We start from the raw sequence: 19,501 nt of genomic DNA on the forward strand, positions 1-19,501 counted from the left end.
AGAGAAATGTTTAGATTAAAAGATATCACGATTTTCCGACGCCAGGACGTGATATCTTTCAAAATCGATAAAAAGCGAAATTACTCTGAAATGGTTGAGAATCGGACCATGGACAATATGAACTTTTTTGTTCATTTTAGGGTGAAGAATCTACTGGAGAAGTTTGTAGCACGAGTAGCAATTCACCCTGTATATATATATATATATATATATATAAATTTAATTACCACTGAAGCGTACTCTTGTCATGATGTCGAAAATGTGTTGTTAATAAAGAAAATTCCTTGCTGCAATATATTGTTCAGCAACCTAAATTCAAAGTGATTATTCCATTATGTTTACTAAATGATTGTATCAAACCTGATTTGTTTTTACAGCAGCCCGGTGCACTATCCCTAATCGAATTGTTCCCTTAAATTTGCGCTTTTGCTTTATTATAATTACAAAATTGTCATTTTCCCGAAATAGTCATACACTAAAGAGGACTGCAAATATTAATCATAGATATCACAAGAAATAACAATGGCCACTATTATTTCTTCTCTCTCGACGACTCGGCTTAAAGTCACGAAGTAAGAGGAAATACCGGTAATATAGTCGGACTTGTAAATTCCAACTCGGATTTGTTTCAAATGATAATTTACAAAAGCCTCTTCTATTTTCGTCTAACCAGAGCGTGTTCAGGGATGCAGAAATGCTTCTGTTTATCTTGCGAGTAGGAAGAAATTCCCTAGGAAAAGTCCGAGTTTGCGTTTGTTATAAGATAATATTATGGAATTTTTTCAACTTCACTTTTGGCCACATCGTTAAAACAGTTATTGTGTAATTTTACTAAAACTTGAAATAAGCTTGATGTCAGATAATTATTGGATTGGCCTATTTATTATTTGTTTTGTTAATAATTTTGTATTAGTTTTATATATATTTGTGATTTATAATTGTGATTCAAGTATTGAACTAAAATCATTCAAGTAAACTTTAAGCCAGATATTTATCTGATTGTCTGTTTTTAGTATTGTTTAATCAATAATTGTGGTTATTTTCGTTAATTCTAAGTTGTACAGTAAAACTCATTTTGTCGCACTTTGTTTACTGTGACTGTTACACTCTTTATCATGCGGCTAACTTAAACTTATGGTTTCATATTTAGAAATTGAAGTAACCTTTTTAGCCAGATAATTAACAGATTGCCTTAGTTCTAACGATTCTGTCCATATTTTAAGTTGGTTTGGTCAAACGTGGAGGTTTACTTTTTGAACCAAAGCAGAGTAAAACTAAATTTTATCGCACTTTGTTCAGTTTTGCTCTTACAATCATACTGTAGTTAATGAAAACTATTATTGCATAATTTTTGAAACTTGGAGTAAAGTTTGATAATTATCGGATTGTCCTGTTTTTAGTGTTTTTCAAATATTTTTAGTTATTTTGGTTAATAGTAAAAACTTTTAGTTTTACAGTAAAACCTTTTCGCTTTGTCACATTTTGTTTCCTTTGGCTCTTAATGTTAAACATACAGTTAACTTATTTTTCACCTGGTTTCACAACACAGAGGTCATATCACCTCTCCTATTGCCGGTGTTTTTTTTGGGGAAAAAAATGTCTATTTGTAAGTATATCTGTGGAACCAGGGACCTACTGTGATGAGCGCCGTGTCGACGTCTAAACCCCCTCCCCATTCACTTATCACTGTACAATTTTGGAAACTTGGAACCAGCTTTATTTGATGAAAACTCGGACAAGTTGAAGTAAACTTTAAGTCATACAATTAGTCCGATCGTCTTTGTTGTTGTAGTCATGCCATTAGTTTTACTTACTTTTCTTTATCCTATGTTGGAGTATACGTATATACTTTACTAATTTAACTTCTTAACAACGCACAATAAAACTTCATATTTTGTCACTTTGTTTGATTTGATAATTATCGGATTTTAGTGTTTTTCAAATATTGGTTAATCGTAAGTTTTACAGTAAAACTTTTCGCTTTGTCACACTTTGTTTCCTTTGGCTCTTACAATGTTAAAGATACAGTTAACTTATTTTTTACGAGGTTTCGCAACATCAGAGCTCATATCAACTCTCAACATCGGATTCGAATGCATGGTTGTCGAACCAGGGACCTTCCTGTTTTGTCATTATGTTCGATTTGGATTTACAATCATAAACCTATAAGTATAATTGTTCAATTTTGGAAACATGAAGGATGCTTTAATTGGTAAAACATGAACTGCTGGATTGTCCTTTTTTATGGTTTTGTTAATATTTTCTTGTAAGTTTTGTATATTTTAGGAAAATAAAAATTTTAAACAACTTTAATAAAGTTCTCTAATTTAGGAAAAATAGTTATGACTGAGATCTCGAAATGGAAATAACGTTTAATATTTACTTACTGTTCAGTGTTTTTTAACTATTCGTAAACAAGATAACGTTTCTTTTAAACGCATTCACCATTGTTTTGACTGTTTTGTCAGGTGAGTTCATATGACTTTAGCGTTTGTGTTATGGCACTAACATAATTGAAAACATCGGTGTTTAATTGAACCCCGGGGTGTTTATTAAGCACGGTAGCATTTAAATAAACTTCCACCGAGTCGTGAAGCGGCAGTTTTCGTCCTATAAATACCCACTTTGGAAATCTCCATCGATTTGAATATGTTAATAAGTATTTGCACGGTCGGGAGACACGTAACGAGTCTCCCATTGTCTGTCTCTCGTACAACAAAATAGGAGACGGAGAGAAAAACTTATTCGAGCCTTTACCGATCGTTAAACTTCATGGAATATGGAATTTGTGCTGTTAACATTGTTTGGGTAATGTTCAACTGTGGCTTTTTTTGTTATTTACCATGTATATTGAAAAGTATCTGAAAAGGAGAAGTGTTAAAACTCTAAAGAATCAATTAATTAAAGTTTTTAGTTGAAATAAAAAAGTCAGTGTCACGAGCAGGATTCGAACTATTTCAACTAAAAACCTTAATTAATTTATAGATATTAATTGGTCAATCGGACCACGAAAACTAGTGAATTTAATAAGTTGAAATGAAGTATACTTTCACTAAAGCTCTCCGTGGCCATTTCATTTGACGCCGAGAATTAAATAGATTACAGCACATTTGAAAAATGGCAAAAAGAGGGAAAATTGAAAAGGTGGGCTTGAGATTGGAAGTTAGTGTCCGAGTGGATCGAGGTCACGATAGCTCAAGTGGTAGAGTAGCGGCATATCTAGCCGAAGATCTTGGGTTCGAATCCCGCTCGTGACACTGATTTTTTTTATTTCAACTAAAAACCTTAATTAATTGATAGATTTTAATCGGTCAAGCGGACCACGAAAATTAGCGAATGACTGAATAATACTAAAAAATAATTAAAATTTTAGTAAGAAAGTTCTTGAGGGTAAGTCACATTCTAATTGTGAGTCAAAAAACCTCTTTTTTAACTCCCTGCCTGGTTAAAATGAACTTAGGCAGCATAGATGCATACATTACAATTAGAAAATAGATAAACAATAGAAGAAATTAAGAATTCAGAGATAAGAGAGTTTTTGACGATAAGTCCCATTCTATATTCACTCAAAAACCCCTTTTTCAACTCTTTCTCTGGTTAAAATGAACTTAGGCACCATAAATGCATACATTATAATTACACAATAGATCAATAATAGTAGATATTAACAATTCAGAGATAAATCATTAAGAATTCACCATTAGTGGGTAATTACATAATTCACAAGCATATAAATCGTTAACATTTAAAGGCCAATCAGTAAAGTGATCTTACCAGGTGCAAATGCGAATAAATATATAAATAAACAAATAAAATTGGGAGAAAACAACCATTGTGTTTCAACTAAGCACTGAATAAATAAAGAACTCCGATGTTACAAATAAGAGGAAAAATAAATAACAGGGCAAGCACATTACTGCATTCAAATGTTTATGCTTTAGTCCATGGCAAATTCGTATAAGCAATCATGAGCTTCAGTGCTGCCCGAAGCAAGGGAGGATCTCAAATTGACAGGTCGATGTCTGGATCTCATAAACAATCGTCGCAATTCGTCACAGGAGAATAATAAATGCTTAGGATTCTTCACTATTCCACACCCATCTGTCCGATTGTAAACAAATAGACCAACAGATGCTATGATCGGTTCTAAATCGTGAGATAGTCAAGAAAATTACTTTTAACTTTCCTCCACCTTGAAGCCATGGTTTTTTCGTAACTCTGGAAAAATGGGCACGATAATACTTCGCTACTGCAGCTGCTTCGTATATATCTTGACGCTTCCCTTTTTGAAAAAGTTTGTCTGAAAAAGTGTGTGCTTCGTTCATTATTAATGCCTAAGTGTCCCTTAATCAAACATACTTTTTCCTTTGTTCTGTTAATGTAAAAATTTTATAAATAAGTTTGACTAAATTATAATCATACTACTGTTATGGTTAAAATTGTAAAGTTGAGATACTGAGGACGTCCTTAAGTATGCCGTCATTAGTGGACTTTAGATTAGCAGCATTCTCTAAGGATTTTTGGGAAGCATTAACTTCTTCCAAACATGAGCTTCATAGAGATGGAAGTCTATATTGCTCTTGGGATCTACTTTGAATATCGGAAAAAGCGCAACACGTATCACCTCCCAGTGTATATTAATTGGGGTGTATGGTATACTGCGCCCTTTGAGAGCTATTGTATCCCATCTTCCAGTTTAGATCCATCAGTAAAAATTAGTAATTTTGAAAATTTTCTTACTTTGAAGCGAATGTCGGCTTCCTGAGGTTTATGTAGTCTATCATTTCATGGCATTGTGTCACGTTTATTAATGCTTTGTACTTTAGGTGAAATATTGGAGCTGTTGGATTTTTTAAAACCTTGAAAATGGTGAGATGCAGAAGAATATAGTTATCTATTCTTTGTTAATCTTTTTCAAGAATTCTTACCGTTTCTGTATGTGAAGAATTAAAACGTAAAAATGTATAATAATTGAAGTCTCGGTACGCCCATCCGTAGCTGCTAGACCTGTTCCTTTTAGGTACTCCTTTCTTAATGAGAAAACAAAATATTTTAATCATCTTTCATAAACTAGGATTATAAGTTCGATAATGAATAAAATCAGACACCCATTCCTAGAAATGAGGAATGAAACACTTTTACAACATCCTATCTCAACAGACAACTGGACAATCCTAACCAACAGACTCCAGAAAACAAAAAAGAATTCAGAAGAACACCGGGTACAATGATATTGTATACAGCTGGCTCCAAAAAAACGAAGATACTTGTGCTTTTTGTACAAGCATAAATCATTAACAATCACACTCGTTAGAGAACTTAACTTCGGTCTTTCAAGCTGAACTACAAGCCTTCATGCAGAAAAGATGAAATGGTGTCTACCACCCAATGACACTTTGAATGTTCCATGTCGCCCGAACTAGAAGTGTTGGGATGAAATAGGTATACAGGCAGGGTTTTTTTTTCATGTTTTCGCCAAGTAATGGAAGTAGACTGACGGGACGATATAAAATCACATAAAATTAGAAAACAAATAACAATGTTATATCACATCAAAAAAACCTTAAAATGTTACTTGCACTTTTGACCAATATCAATCTCTATGGAAGTAAACAATAATATTTTTATAGTTTTTGTGTGTTGTCAGTGAATTGAACGTATTATATTTATTTTGAACTGTTTATTTCATAGTATCCACGTGGCACTTGGTATTGACAGTCCTCGACAATATTGACACGAATCGGTCTTCAAAGAAATTTGAAACAAGTATTAAAAACCGAACTGTAGCCATTTATATGCATATTTAAGGTAGTTTTCCGTGATGACCATAAAATAGATCGATAGCTGGCAGTAACAATTGAATTGGTTTTCTCATGAGGAGCATATTATTCGCAAGGACCAGATTATTTGTCAGTAAAAACGTTCGATACATCAAACACTTTTAAGAAATATTTGGTAGTAGGGATTTACAATTATTCTCTTTGAAGTTTCGGGTTGAAGTTTTATATAATTTTTTACATTTTATTAGGTTTCGTGGTCCGCTTAACCAAATAAATTCTTTTAAAAATAATTAAAGTTTTGGTTGAGATAAAAAAGTCAGTGTCACAAGCGGGATTCGAACCCACATCCTTCGGCTAAATACGCCGCTGCTCTACACTTGAGCTATCGTGACTTCGATCCACTCGGACGCCAACTTCCCATCTCAACCCCCACCTTTTGAATTTTCCCTCCTTTTTGCAATGTTTCAAATGAGAATCTAATAGATTATACGACATTTGAAAAATACATAGAGTTAGTGTCCGAGTGGATCGAATCCCAGGTCAGGAGTTGAGTCTTGAGATTATTTGCATATCAGTCATTCAGTTAGGGGGAGGGGTTACACCGTATTTCTCAGTCACACACATATTACATAACTACATAATTGATGATCGATGGGGTTCTCAATAATACGCCATCTACCTTCATATAATACACGTTCGCGCCAATAAATACACCCACAACACATGGTAGGGACACAAAACTATCATTACATAAAACAGCTCAGTTTCTTCCAATAATCGCAACAGGAGACTACAAGCAGCAATACTCGCTGCCGTGCGCAAGAACAATTTTCATTTCGGCTGGCATTCCTACGCGCTCTCTATAGGGAGCCAAGGGGTTGCACCGGTCAGATAAGTGGGACACATTGAGCAACCTTTCTCTACATGCTGGAAACATACGCGCGTTTTGGTTCAAAAATAAATATGTGAAGATAGGTTTCGTAATATATGCGACGTTATGCTCGATGTGATGTCAACTGCTAGGCCATTTCAGCCCAACGAATGCAGTTGAATAAATACACTTATTCCCAATTACAAACAAACGACATTTCTATCCGTATTATATATCTCGAGAATCATCTACTTCGAGTGTTGTCAGTGTGGCGAAGAAATCGGTCAGGTCTGTTCAGCCACCGATGTTGTGCTCTGTTACTGCACCAAACGGATACTTGGGGAAGCCCCACTACTCTGGGAGGTAGAGTGGCTTTCTCTACCTAGGGAGTGCACGGGAGACCAGGCTGATGTATTTCGGCTTAGGTAGCCCTTTGCGCGCGGCATACGGTTCGATGCTTAATGCGGACCCGACCACTCGGAATGGGCAAGCGGAGAGCGAGGTTGTCTTGGCCCCTGGCTGCCTCTACACCAACGCTGCGACAGTAACACCCTCTACACGTATACGGAGGTGCGTCAGCTCTCAGCTTGAGAATCAAAACGTACGATAAGGCCGAATAGGTGCGGATGTTAAAGATATACGGGAAGCAAAGTTCCTAGATACAAATCTATTCACACTCACTCATTCTTAAATTCTCTCCTCTCCCATTCACTTAGAGTGGTAGGTAATCCTCCATAACCATCTACAAAACTGTCATTATATTATATTAATTATTGTGTTCAAGCACATCGCGCATCGAGCAACCTTTACTCGGGCTTTGGTCCAAAAGTGTGTGTCCGTGTGTAAACCTCCCTTGGCCTATCCTTGATCGGATGAGGATGACCCTTCTTCAATAAACTGCTCTCGAATTCAGATAATTCGAGGGCAGTCTATCGGCAGTCTTTTTATTGGGTGAAAATCGCTGTATGAAAAGTGTCATAGCTATTTTGGTCTTTTGTATTTTCATGTGTGGTATATACAAGTGGAAGAACGGAAGTTCGGTCTACCAACTCTGCACCAAACTTCGAAACTAAGTAGACAACAACGCACCACTGAAGATGCCAAAATGACCAACACAACTAGGCAGAATAAAATGTTCGGAAACGGCCAAACCAAATTCAGGCTCAACTCGCGCCTAGTAAAACAAGCGTGAGTCTGAGAAAATCACAATCCTAATCAATGAGAACTTCTTTGATGTCTATTTCATTTCTGCTCGACTACTCTAAACCGGTTGTGCTGCGGCGTTGAAGGAAAAGGGCCTGTTAATTTTGTCGGAACAAGTATGTGCGGTATTTTGCTCAGACGTTCTAAGTGATAATGTAGACCGAGTTGTAAATTGGCATTGGGCGCTGTTGTATGAAATTTCATTAGATGAGCCTTGACGTCACAAGGGACTATTTCTCTTTAATTAATTGTGCTCTTTAACGGCGAAGAGTAATTCGCATTTCCACTCGAGTCTTGTGACAACCTGCACGCAATTCTTCCTGTTTTCAAAATATTACAATTTTATAAATATTCTGTGTTTTTCCTTAGATATTTATTCTACGATGTTTTTTCTCATATGGAGAATTCTTGGGTATCGCCGTTCCCGATAACCATCGCGACATTTCTTTCCCTTGAGGTATAAAACTGAAAGATGTCGGGCTAAAAATAGAGATACTATTTATAGAAAGATTTTTGAATGCAGGTCCGTCTACTTCACATGTAAACAGTTTGATCATATCTGGCCCAGTTTCTTCGCAGCTAATATTCTGCCGGACCCATTTCGCCTTACGCCATCTGAGTAAAGACAATTTTACCGGGAATATTATTTATTAAGTCCGATAGCAAAAATGGCCCGTGAAATCCGAATCCGCCGATTTGACGATCGTTATTCTCTTACGGATCGCGAGGGTGCTCATCAATCATTTCCAGTATTTTTAATGAGGGGCCTGGATGTTGGAAAACTTTTTCCAATAATTATCGGATATCTTCGTAATGAGGGTTTTGTTGTCGGGGTTCTGCGGCGAGTTCTATATTTATTGCCTGGAAGTAAGCCATGCCCTTAGCTGAAACGACATTCTTATCAATGAGTTCGCCGCTGATTTAGTATGCACGCCGATACTGCGGAGTTTCTTCACTCGTTTCTAACTTGCCACACGGATTATATTAAGGCTCTTGCATATCTATCGGTGATTATATCCCTAAAATAATCACGGGTTAATGTAGATGTAAATGATTTGTGTTCATAAATTAATTTCCCAACCAAACAGATAAAAACTAACAAATATGCGTTTTTCCCGCTCCACATGATCCATATCCATATTTTAGAGTTATGCCCATGTAAAAACGTATTTTATTCTTTTGGGTTTTAACGTTTTGACTGCATCCATGTTCACAATTGAAATATGGTTGGGACTCAAACAACGGTAACATCGCTTAAAACTGCCACCACTTAATTACAGCTTTTATCCTTTAAAATCTTTATTTTCCTAGAGAGAACCTTGGTATAAGATAGGCATATGGGCATTCTAAAAGAGGCAATTCATAAGTTCATATCGACTTAATATAGACGAGCTGTAGAACTGAAACGTTTTCCCTTTTTAAGAGTAAATCCAAGCCATATCATGAATATACAGTCATTATCGCTCAGTTATGTATAATTTATATGTTATTCCTAATCCGCCCGATTCAGAGGTGTTCTTTTCTATAGTCTGGCTCAATGCAGACATTGAGGTACTTATCATATTACTTATATCTCATTAATAATAAATAAGGAATGACGTGTTGAATCAACTGGAAACGATTGTAGGCTGATGATATTTTTTAAAAAGATCTTGTGACACATTTATTAAATCTTGCTTGCCATTCGGTGATTTGCTCCTGTTTCAGGACTTTTGTGCCATTCAGTGATGTGCTAGTGTTTCAGTACTTTTTTTCCAATTGTTGATTTGCTACTGTTTCAGTACTTTTTGCCATTCGGTGATTTGCTACTGTTTCAGTACTTTTTTTTTCCATTCAGTGATGTGCTACTGTTTCAGTACTTTTTTGCCATTCGGTGATTTGCTACAGTTTTAGTACTTTTTTGCCATTCGGTGATTTGCTACTGTTTCTGTACTTTTTTTTGCCATTCAGTGATGTGCTACTGTTTCAGTACTATTTTGCCATTCGGTGATTTGCTACTGTTTCATTACTTTTTTTCCATTCAGTGATGTGCTACTGTTTCAGTACTTTTTTGCCATTCGGTGATTTGCTACTGTTTCAATACTTTTTTTTTCCATTCAGTGATGTGCTACTGTTTCAGTACTTTTTTGCCATTCGGTGATTTGCTACTGTTTCAATACTTTTTTTTTTCCATTCAGTGATGTGCTACTGTTTCAGTACTTTTTTGCCATTCGGTGATTTGCTACAGTTTTAGTACTTTTTTGCCATTCGGTGATTTGCTACTGTTTCATTACTTTTTTTTTCCATTCAGTGATGTGCTACTGTTTCAGTACTTTTTGCCATTCGGTGATTTGCTACTGTTTCATTACTTTTTTTGGCCATTCAGTGATGTGCTACTGTTTCAGTACTTTTTTGCCATTCGGTGATTTGCTACTGTTTCATTACTTTTTTTTCCATTCAGTGATGTGCTACTGTTTCAGTACTTTTTTGTCATTCGGTGATTTGCTACTGTTTCAGTACTTTTTCTGCCATTCGTCCATTTCCTACCGTTTCAAGACATTTTCTGCTTTTCATTTATTTGCTGCTGTTTCAGTACATATTTTTGCCAATCGGTGATTTGTTAATGTCCAGTGAGTGGGTTCCAGTGTTCCATCATTTTCTTTTTATCCTTCTGTCTGAGATGCTCGTCGATAGTGTGGGTTCCTATGCGCCTGTCGGTTTCGGGTCCTTTCAGCGGTACAGGATCTCCTTTTCTTGCAAGATGTCCGCTTTCACGTTACTTTCTACTACCACATGTCCTGGGACCCATGAACGGCTGACTTCGTTCTTTGCACCTAATATGTTTAGCTTGGTTTTGCAGTTCAGCACCAACTAATGATGTTTGAACTTAGTGCTTTCACTATGATAGGTGCTTGGCTATCTGGCATTATAGCTATGTTCTTACTTTTGTACCCTTTGTGGAAGTTGAGTCGAGTTCAAAAACTCACAAATTATATATCGCAATATGATTTAAAACTACACAGTGACCTTTCAAATATTGTTTAAAAAAAATTATAAAATGGTATGAACTCATTTACCTTAAAAATATGTACCACATGAGCTTTAACACAAGTTAGCTCATAGACTTTTGATATTTTCTTCTTAGACAGTGCATTGTAATCATGATTGTAAAGTTGGTGGTAAAAGTTGGTCTAAGAGTCGGTGAAGACATGCTAACAGATCGTCACTGATCACTGGGTCTGCGCTTTCTCTTGGGTTAAGGTCTCCAACTTCAACCACTAACAGAAGATGGGTCCCAAGACTCAGAGACTTCTTCCTCGCCCTTTTTGCTGTCATACCACGGCAATAGCCCAATATTGTATCCATTTGATTATTTTGGTTCTTTTCCTATTTTCTTCTTTCCAGAAATCCTGCGTTAATATTCATCTCACCATCCTTGCTCAATTGGTCATGCCTCACAACCATAAACCATGATGACCTTGTGTGTCTTTCTGTGTTATCCTTCTTTCCACTCCAGGAAATTAGAGATTTTATTTTTTTAATTCCTTTCTTGGTCATAAGTAATGTTTTCCATTTCGCCTTTTTTATCACGGCCTTTCTAGTCACCAAGCAATCTTCGGCCGTCTTTAAAAATTAAAACGCAAAATTGGGATACTCCTTGTATAATCTTTCCAAATTTTCTAACCTTGTTCGTTTTTACTTTTGCTCAGAGTGCACTCAACGTAATATATTTTGTCGGCTACAATTCCTAGATCGTCAGAGAAGACGAGGAAGTTTGATCAGTCTCTTTTTCGTCCAACTTTATCGTTCCACACTTTCGTAACGAAATGGATGACTATTTTGAATAGAGTCAATGACATTGTACTTGATTTTATTTACATATATATAATAAATAATGTAAACTTTCATTTGGTGTGAACCCTTCTTAGCCCAAAATAGCTCTGACAACCGGTGACCTATTTTAATTTGCGGTGGATTCTCGAGTCCCAGGGGCTTTATAAATTTCATTAAATTAATTAGCCAGTGAATAAATATGTATATTAAATTCACTAATTTCGTGATACGCTTGACCAATTAAATAAAAATAATAATTGAAAATAAATAATAGTTGAAAAATTAATAATAATAATAATTGAAAAATGGCAAAAAGAGGGAAAATTCAAAAGGTGGGGTTGAGATGGGAATTTGGTATCCGAGTCGAGGTCACGATAGCTCAAGTGGTAGAGCAGCGACGTATCAAGCCGAAGATCGTGGGTTCGAATCCCGCTCGTGCCATTGACTTTTTTATCTCGACTAAAAACCTTAATTAATTGTATTATGTATATTTTCTTTTATCTTTGTTGCGGAGTGTATATCAATTTTACATTATACAGTTTGTATAAGGCTTTTGAACTGAAGATGAGACTTGATGAGGTGTCAAATCATACAAATAAAAAAGAAAACAACAGAGAATAATTTCAAATAATAGAATAAAAATGTACCCTATTGTTGATTACTAAAGTGAATACCTTGATTATCTTTACTTTATATATGATGAATTGCAATTATTATAAAACTCAACAATGGCAATCGAGTATAAAATATCAATACAATTAATTGTATACTAATTAATTAAACAAAATCTATCTGTGCTTATCACCTAGGTCGATTTTTATGAGAAGACAAACTAATTTGACACAATCAAATTTGACTTCTCTTGTGTCAAACAAGAAAGTCCTATTCATATAGTGAAGCATGACCTTGAAACCCTTCATGGAAGAAAATATATTATAAAAACAGCGATTTAAAAAAAAAAAATTAATCATCTTAAAATAGAACGATTAGGGAATTAATGAATGACTGCTGGCATGCGTTGGGAGCGACGCTCCGGGGGGAGTCTGGTATAGATATAGACAGGCACGAGATCGTCTGCAGTCGGGCCATGAGTGCTGCCGGGAATGTGTCCCAGTGAAGTCGAAGATGTATTTCAACGACCCGGACGACTTCGTCGCCACCGTCGACGTCTCCAGGCGGGAAGTCCTTCGACGCGCCCTCAAATATTCCGGATTTTATAACTATGTACGTTACTATTTTTAGATATTTGTATACTTTTTGAAGTTCAATTCAGTCAGTGTAAAATATCACGAGGAAGCACAACACGACGTCTGAGGCTTTTTTCACACCAACTTGCTAATATTTCATATCGATTTCATTTTTTAACAGTATACGCTAGTCTGAAACATCATAAGTGATTTTCAATACATTTTACAATGTATAATATTTCATATCTAATAGTTTTCCCATGTTAGGCTGATAGACGCAAGATTCCTTTTCTGGTTGCGTTTCGGCTTCTATCTTCAATGACATTTCCTCATTGGCATGGAGCCGAAACGCAATTGCAATGTAAACTAGCGAGAATAGACCCAGGAAGATTATCAGTGTCAACATGTGTACATAGACCATCCAGCACCACAATTTGGCGTTTTATGAAACAAGCTTTTCCTATTTGATCAGATAAAATGCAAATATATATTGACAAATATCTTTATGAAATGTTCTCTTTCCCTTGACGCCAAATGTTTTGATAATCTTGTATACGATTGAATAAGGTTAGTTTAAATGTCATTAATTTTATTATTCGGTTAGAAGAAAAAGTGGGCGGATCCTTTAAACTGCGGCCCGTGTTAAATGGGTCAGGGTGACACCTGAGTCGGCCCGCAGGTTTGCTGTAATCAAATCTGAAGACCGAAGGGGTTTCGGACTAAAGCAAAATAAGATGAAACTCACAAATTGTACGACCTGTAACGGTCCAACGAAACCGGATGCAAAATGAGTAAATCTACGGACTTTATACATTTTCAAAAACCGATATTGATTAACAGCCTTTGACCAATTTAATTTGAACGTTGTAACTGATTTGGTAATAAGAAGGCGTAATTCTTTTTTCTCCTCCTTCTTCTCCTTCTGGAACATAATGAAATCCTTTGAGATAGCCTTAATTCCCGATCCTTTGAATAGCTCTGAGTGAGATTAGGAATCATACCGAGATGAATGAGAACAAGCACTTTCCCCTTTTAATGACTTTAAACAGGGAGCCAAGGCGAAGAAAGTTACAAATCCTACAACTTAATAATACTATTAAATGAAATTAAGTGGTGCGATATTGATTTAGGGGGCAAATTATGATTTATATGTGGCTCTTCACAGTGTAAATCACGTCACAATCGTATACAAAAGTTACATAAACCTCTTTTGATTATTTAAAACTGTGTAATTCACATATTGCAATTTACTTTCGCAAATTACACATAATTTAACCTTTTAAAACCTCCCATACCATAAAAGGACTGAAATGTATTAATATTTTAAATTTTTCCATCCTAAATAATAATTCTCTTTAGTCTGGTGCTAAATTGGAACTTTCGGTATCGTAAAGGCGTTTCGAGATAATTTGAAATAATTGGCGAACAGCTGAAAAATTGACCTTCAAGCGGACAGCATTTGATATCGGCCTTTTACTGAAAATCTACTGCATGTTTGATGCCGCTAATATCACTTTTGGTTTGTTGGAGATAAAAGCTCTACTTAAAACAGCACGAGATAAAACAAAATTGGTATATCACAAAAGAAAATCCTTATTGCTTATTCGTTCTGTTTTACGTCATTGTCATGCTGTATTAGCCGTGTTTCTAAAAACATACAGTGAAACAATAAATTACAGTAAAAAGTCGTAAATTCATGGTTTTAAACCAAAAAGATCACGCCTAGGCAAGTGAAGGACGTTTCGGTGACCCGGATGTGCTGCGCTTTCCTCGATGATCTGCAGGGGTTTAGGATCACCGGAAGTTCAGGATCTAAGAGAAGAAACTGGTCTATCATGATGTAGGCGGGGGGTCCAGCCTGAACAGGCGAGCCTCCTGTTCTCGTTCACTTCCCTTTCTCAATCCAGGTCCTTCGACATTCTTCCTTGAGAATAAAAATCCCAATCTTGGTTGCAAGGGGGCTATCGAGGCGCAAAATAAAGGTGTAGCATTGAGGGTCTTGCAAACTCTCTAAAGCACAAGCTGGATTCGTGTCGGCCTCCGGGTCGGCAGCGGACGGCGGGTGATTTATTAGAGACACTGGAGGGTTAGGGTACCAGATCCTGTCTGTATAGACGGGGGAGGGTGCATAATCATCAGTACTACGGGGTAGCAGAAATGTTCCAAAGTTCAGCTTCTGCTACATGGGAACGGACTAGTAGCTTAGTGGCGATGATCCTGGCGGGAACTTAGAGAAGGCTGTTCTTCTATCTGTGACATCCGCTTAAGCACTTGCGTATGGTCTTTGTTACGACTCCGGCCTCATACAATACGAAGGATCGGACCATCGAAGCGTAGAGCGTTGAGGACACTCAGACCTCGCTGACGGAGTCCCTCGAATGTGTGAGAAGTGGCGGATAGGAACGGATAGTGGTCGGTGGTGCCGTCCTTTACCGAAGGCAGTCTCCTCTAGGGGGTGGTTAGCAATTCCACTTTAAACACAACCGCAGCCGGAGCGGATCTAGAAGTTTTTACGCTGGAGGAGCCTCAATACTCTGGAAGATAGAGTGGCCTTCTCTATTTAGGGAGTGCGTGGGAGATCAGGCTGATGCATTTCAGCCACTTTGGTTTTGGCCCTTTACGCGCGGCATACGGTCTGATGCTTAATGCAGACCCGACCACTCGGAATGAGGGGCTTGGACAGCTTCTACACCAACACTTGTGGCTATAACACACATTCAATCGTTAGCGGAGGTGCGTCATCTCTCATCTTGAGAATCAAAACGTCCGTTAAGGCCATGAGCCAGGTTAAAGCCCCTCATTGTCCTTTTAAGGACGACCGAATATTTGGGAAGGCATGGTCCATCATGATGTATGACGACTAGTCGATCATTTTGTTTCTCTTATTGCTCTACGGAACCGTCATTTAACAGCGTTCTTGATAAATAATAAACTCTAAATAGTTTATAAGAGTGGGTTCTCAAAAAGTCACCAGGAAGCTTCGTGAGGATAGCGTAATCTCTAGATATCCAGCATCAGGTTCTCTTCAACTGGAGAGGCATAGAAAGGAGACTATTCGCAAACCATTTCATTTTGACACCTTGATGAATGGGGGGCTGTTCTCTCCAAAGATGAGTGCCGGTTTGTGAAAATCACATGACAGGGACCTACTTAGCGATTGCATTGCTTCATGTGCCGTGCGTGAATCACAGCCTTTTCAAAGGCTGTTATGCTATGGGGAACAATCAACATTCATGCCCATACCGAACGGCTTGTCATACATAATGGATCTTTGACTGCATTAAGGTTCATCGCGGAAGTTCTTCTAGAAGGTGTGGACCTATTCGCTCAATTTATTTGGACAACTTGTATTAATGCATGATAATGCTCGACCTCATGTAACTCGAGTTGTCACCCATTACCTCGAGGATGTTGGGATTACCATACTGAATAGGCCAGCACATTCTCCTTACATGAATCTTACAGAATACTCATGGGACAGGATAATGGAGTCGGGTTAGATATTGTTCGCCGCCTCCAACAATAGTTTACAGCTTCTCTCTTATTGAAGAATGGGATTCTGTTTGACAAGTCACTTATTTACTCGATACCTATGAGACTTCAGGACCTCCACGAGGCCAGAGAAAATAATGCGCGTTATTAAGAGCAAATCCAGGCGATAAATTGCTATTTAAATTAAATATGAATTTGCTATTCTCCTGGGACAGTTTGTTTTCTAGCCGATGTTCAATTCTCTACTTGAAATTTTATAATTCTTCTTGATTTCAGCAAATATCCACGGTATTTCGACCGGTGGAATACTGATTAAATTATTTTTTTAATAGGCTTAAAAAATTATCTCCAACTCTTGATTTTATGCCATTATAACTGAAAAAATAAATAAAATGAGCAAAAACTCCACAAACTTTTCATTTTATATCTCCAATTCAAATTTATTTAAATAAACTAAATTTGTGCCATTCCATTGAAGCTTATAAAGTTCTAAACCCTTTAACGATAAAAACCATTCTGTCGATCGAGGAGGTCGTGTCAAACTTACCATTTATTTGTACGCTTTTAGATTCAGAAAATAATTTATTAATGTTGTGTTTAATTACAAAAATATTTTCTAGCCAAAGGATCAATCTGGGAGCAAGGAAATTCTAGCTGTGTATTGATAGAGTAATGCATAATTAATTTGTGACCGTGTAGCTAATTAATTTTTTGCAAGAAATAAAGTTGATACTTTTTCGATCCCCTCCTTCCCCCCCAAAAAAAAACGCTGAATACAAATTTTTGGCAAACAGCCTCCAATTTTTTTCTCAAATATAACAAAAAAAATTAATAACTTTGATATGATCCAATATAACACTGTATATTTTTGCTTGCTAAAAAAATCGTATTTTTGATATCACATGACAGGGCTTTGAGATTAGAGAACTGAACCTTTCCAGTGTGAATGTATTTATTAGCGTGAGTAGATGGCTCTGCCGAGAAATATCGAGTACTCCACAGACCTACCAAAAACTTTGATTACAATAAAAGTGAACGGTGTCTTGTCAATTTTAATTGCAAATACAGCATGAAAGGTCACTCCGTTTGAATTCATTTATTGGCGCGAATTTGGTGGTTGTCGAGGTGGCTCTCTCCTGGCCGACTCCGGTCAGTTGTAGGGGTAGATATTCAATGGGTCATTTCTATCTGAGACCTGCGAAACATAGTTTAGATTAAAATCTTATGGTAACATGAGTTATGTAATATGTGTTCTAGAAGTATTGCGTGTGGAAGAAAGATTAATAAACATAATTATAACAAAATACTTATAAACCTATGGATCGTGTAGCAACCGAAAGTATAAGAAGAAAAGTGATGAAAAATTTCAGACGAAAAGATTATATATTTTCGCGATTATAAAACAATATAAGAAGGACAAATATGCGCGGAGCCGGCAATGATGATAGCAGTTAGCCGAAAAAAAATAATATAACTAAATAGAATACAGCTAATATAATAAATAACTAATAGTTATAACCTTTGCAGTTACTAATTTTTCCATAAAATGTAAATACTGTTGGCATAGCCTAAAGTGCAAGAAGTCCAGCTGTCAAATATTTGTAATAACTTCTTTAAATTAATTAATCTTTATGTAAGTTATTGGTTGAAATGAAAAAGTTAGTGTCACGAGCGGGATTCGAACCGATGACCTTCGGCTGGTGGGGGGCAGGTGAGTTCGAATCCCGCTCGTGACACTAACTTTTTCATTTCAACTAATGCCTTACATAAAGATTAATTAATTGAAAGAAGTTATTTGGTCAATCGGGCCATGAAATATAATGGTTTGTAATAACGTCGAATTTAGAAAAAATACCGAGGAGCTTTGAATTTGTAAGTGAAACAGCGGACATCGTTGAAAATCCTATGCCGTATAAAAATGTTAATCTGTTTATTACTATAAAAACGTGTGTTTAAAGGCTTTAAAGTGTTCTTAAAACGAATCCGAATTGTTGTTAGTTTTTCCAGCCTGGGCTACTTCACTAACGCTTCTTTTCGTTTTGGTACATTTTTCATATATAATCAAAAAGCAAATAATCTTTCTTTTTAATATGTAAAACACATAAAATATAATTTTTCGGCTCCTATCGGCAAGAGTACTAAAATATTTTTGGACATTGTAAAACCGTTTGCTTGAAATCAGTGAACTGTCGTCTATTTGTAATACCAAATTTGTATTGATCAACGATATCAATCATCAGAAAATGATTTTGCTCTAAAACATATCTTACTGACAGTTACTTCCACACTGTATAAAACCCTTCCTTATCCCCCATTTATTTACCCGATTATTGCTGGTGTCCACAGGGTAGCGTATTCGCTACCATCTTTTAAACATTTTACATGGGTGATCTACCCACTTACTCTAAGACGTTCATTTTTACCTTTGCCGATGACACATCAATACTCACCTCCGATGTAATAGCATCACGGTCAAAAGTATATTAACACGCTTGAAAACCTGGCTCCCCATGGAGAATTAACTTTGATAAATTAAATCTAAATGCATTGTTTTTACCCCCCCCCCCAAAAAAAAAAAAAAAAAACCCCTCTTACTTCTTTATGTTTCAATAATCTTCCTATTCCAGGTACAAACCACGTACGATACGTCGGAACGCACCTTGACAAACGACAAGGACATACGGACTTGAACTTTACGGAACCGCTAAGCGTTCCACTCTTAACAGACTCCAAAATCCATCAATCTAAAATTCTGCAAATAATAGTTAATGCTCTCTATGTCTCTAACCATACAATTCATACCGAATTAAAAATCCTACTCGTTCCTACCTTGCCTAATTCCATTACAAAGATTTTCACTCAAATCCATTAATCCTCGAATTGCCATTCGCAATATTACGGGTCAATCCTCGCTGAAGACTGAAGCGACGTTGGCAACACGACAACTTGGTTATCTAACGTCGGCAAAGGATAGTTGATGTCCACCATGTTGGTGAGCTAACGGCACCCGCTACTCGATGGTCGCCGTTCATGTCTACAGCCCGTTTATGTCACCGTGCTTAGGTTTATGCAAGTTCCCACAATATACTCATTTTCTGGAAGTGGTAGGATAATGAACTCAACAACCTTTGTTTTCTTTTCCTTTGTTCCCGGCT

General features: G+C 36.6%; 1 protein-coding gene across 5 annotated transcripts in view; it reads left to right on the top strand.

Moving 5' to 3' along the window:
• The window catches only part of LOC106662758 (apoptosis-stimulating of p53 protein 1), a 478,897-nt gene that overhangs the window by 216,988 nt on the left and 242,408 nt on the right, over positions 1-19,501 (top strand). The window contains exon 1 of one of the 5 annotated variants that reach the window (XM_014387031.2): positions 12,747-12,891. The exons of the other annotated variants lie outside the window; for them this stretch is intronic. Coding sequence (XP_014242517.1) covers positions 12,793-12,891 — 99 coding nt within the window. The 5' untranslated portion in view covers positions 12,747-12,792. Of the gene's footprint in view, positions 1-12,746; positions 12,892-19,501 lie in introns of those variants that run through there. 5 annotated transcript variants of the gene reach the window in all.

Source organism: Cimex lectularius, unplaced genomic scaffold (assembly GCF_000648675.2).
Source record: "Cimex lectularius strain Harlan isolate CLEC.00 unplaced genomic scaffold, Clec_2.1 scaffold45, whole genome shotgun sequence".
Lineage (NCBI taxonomy): Eukaryota > Metazoa > Arthropoda > Insecta > Hemiptera > Cimicidae > Cimex > Cimex lectularius.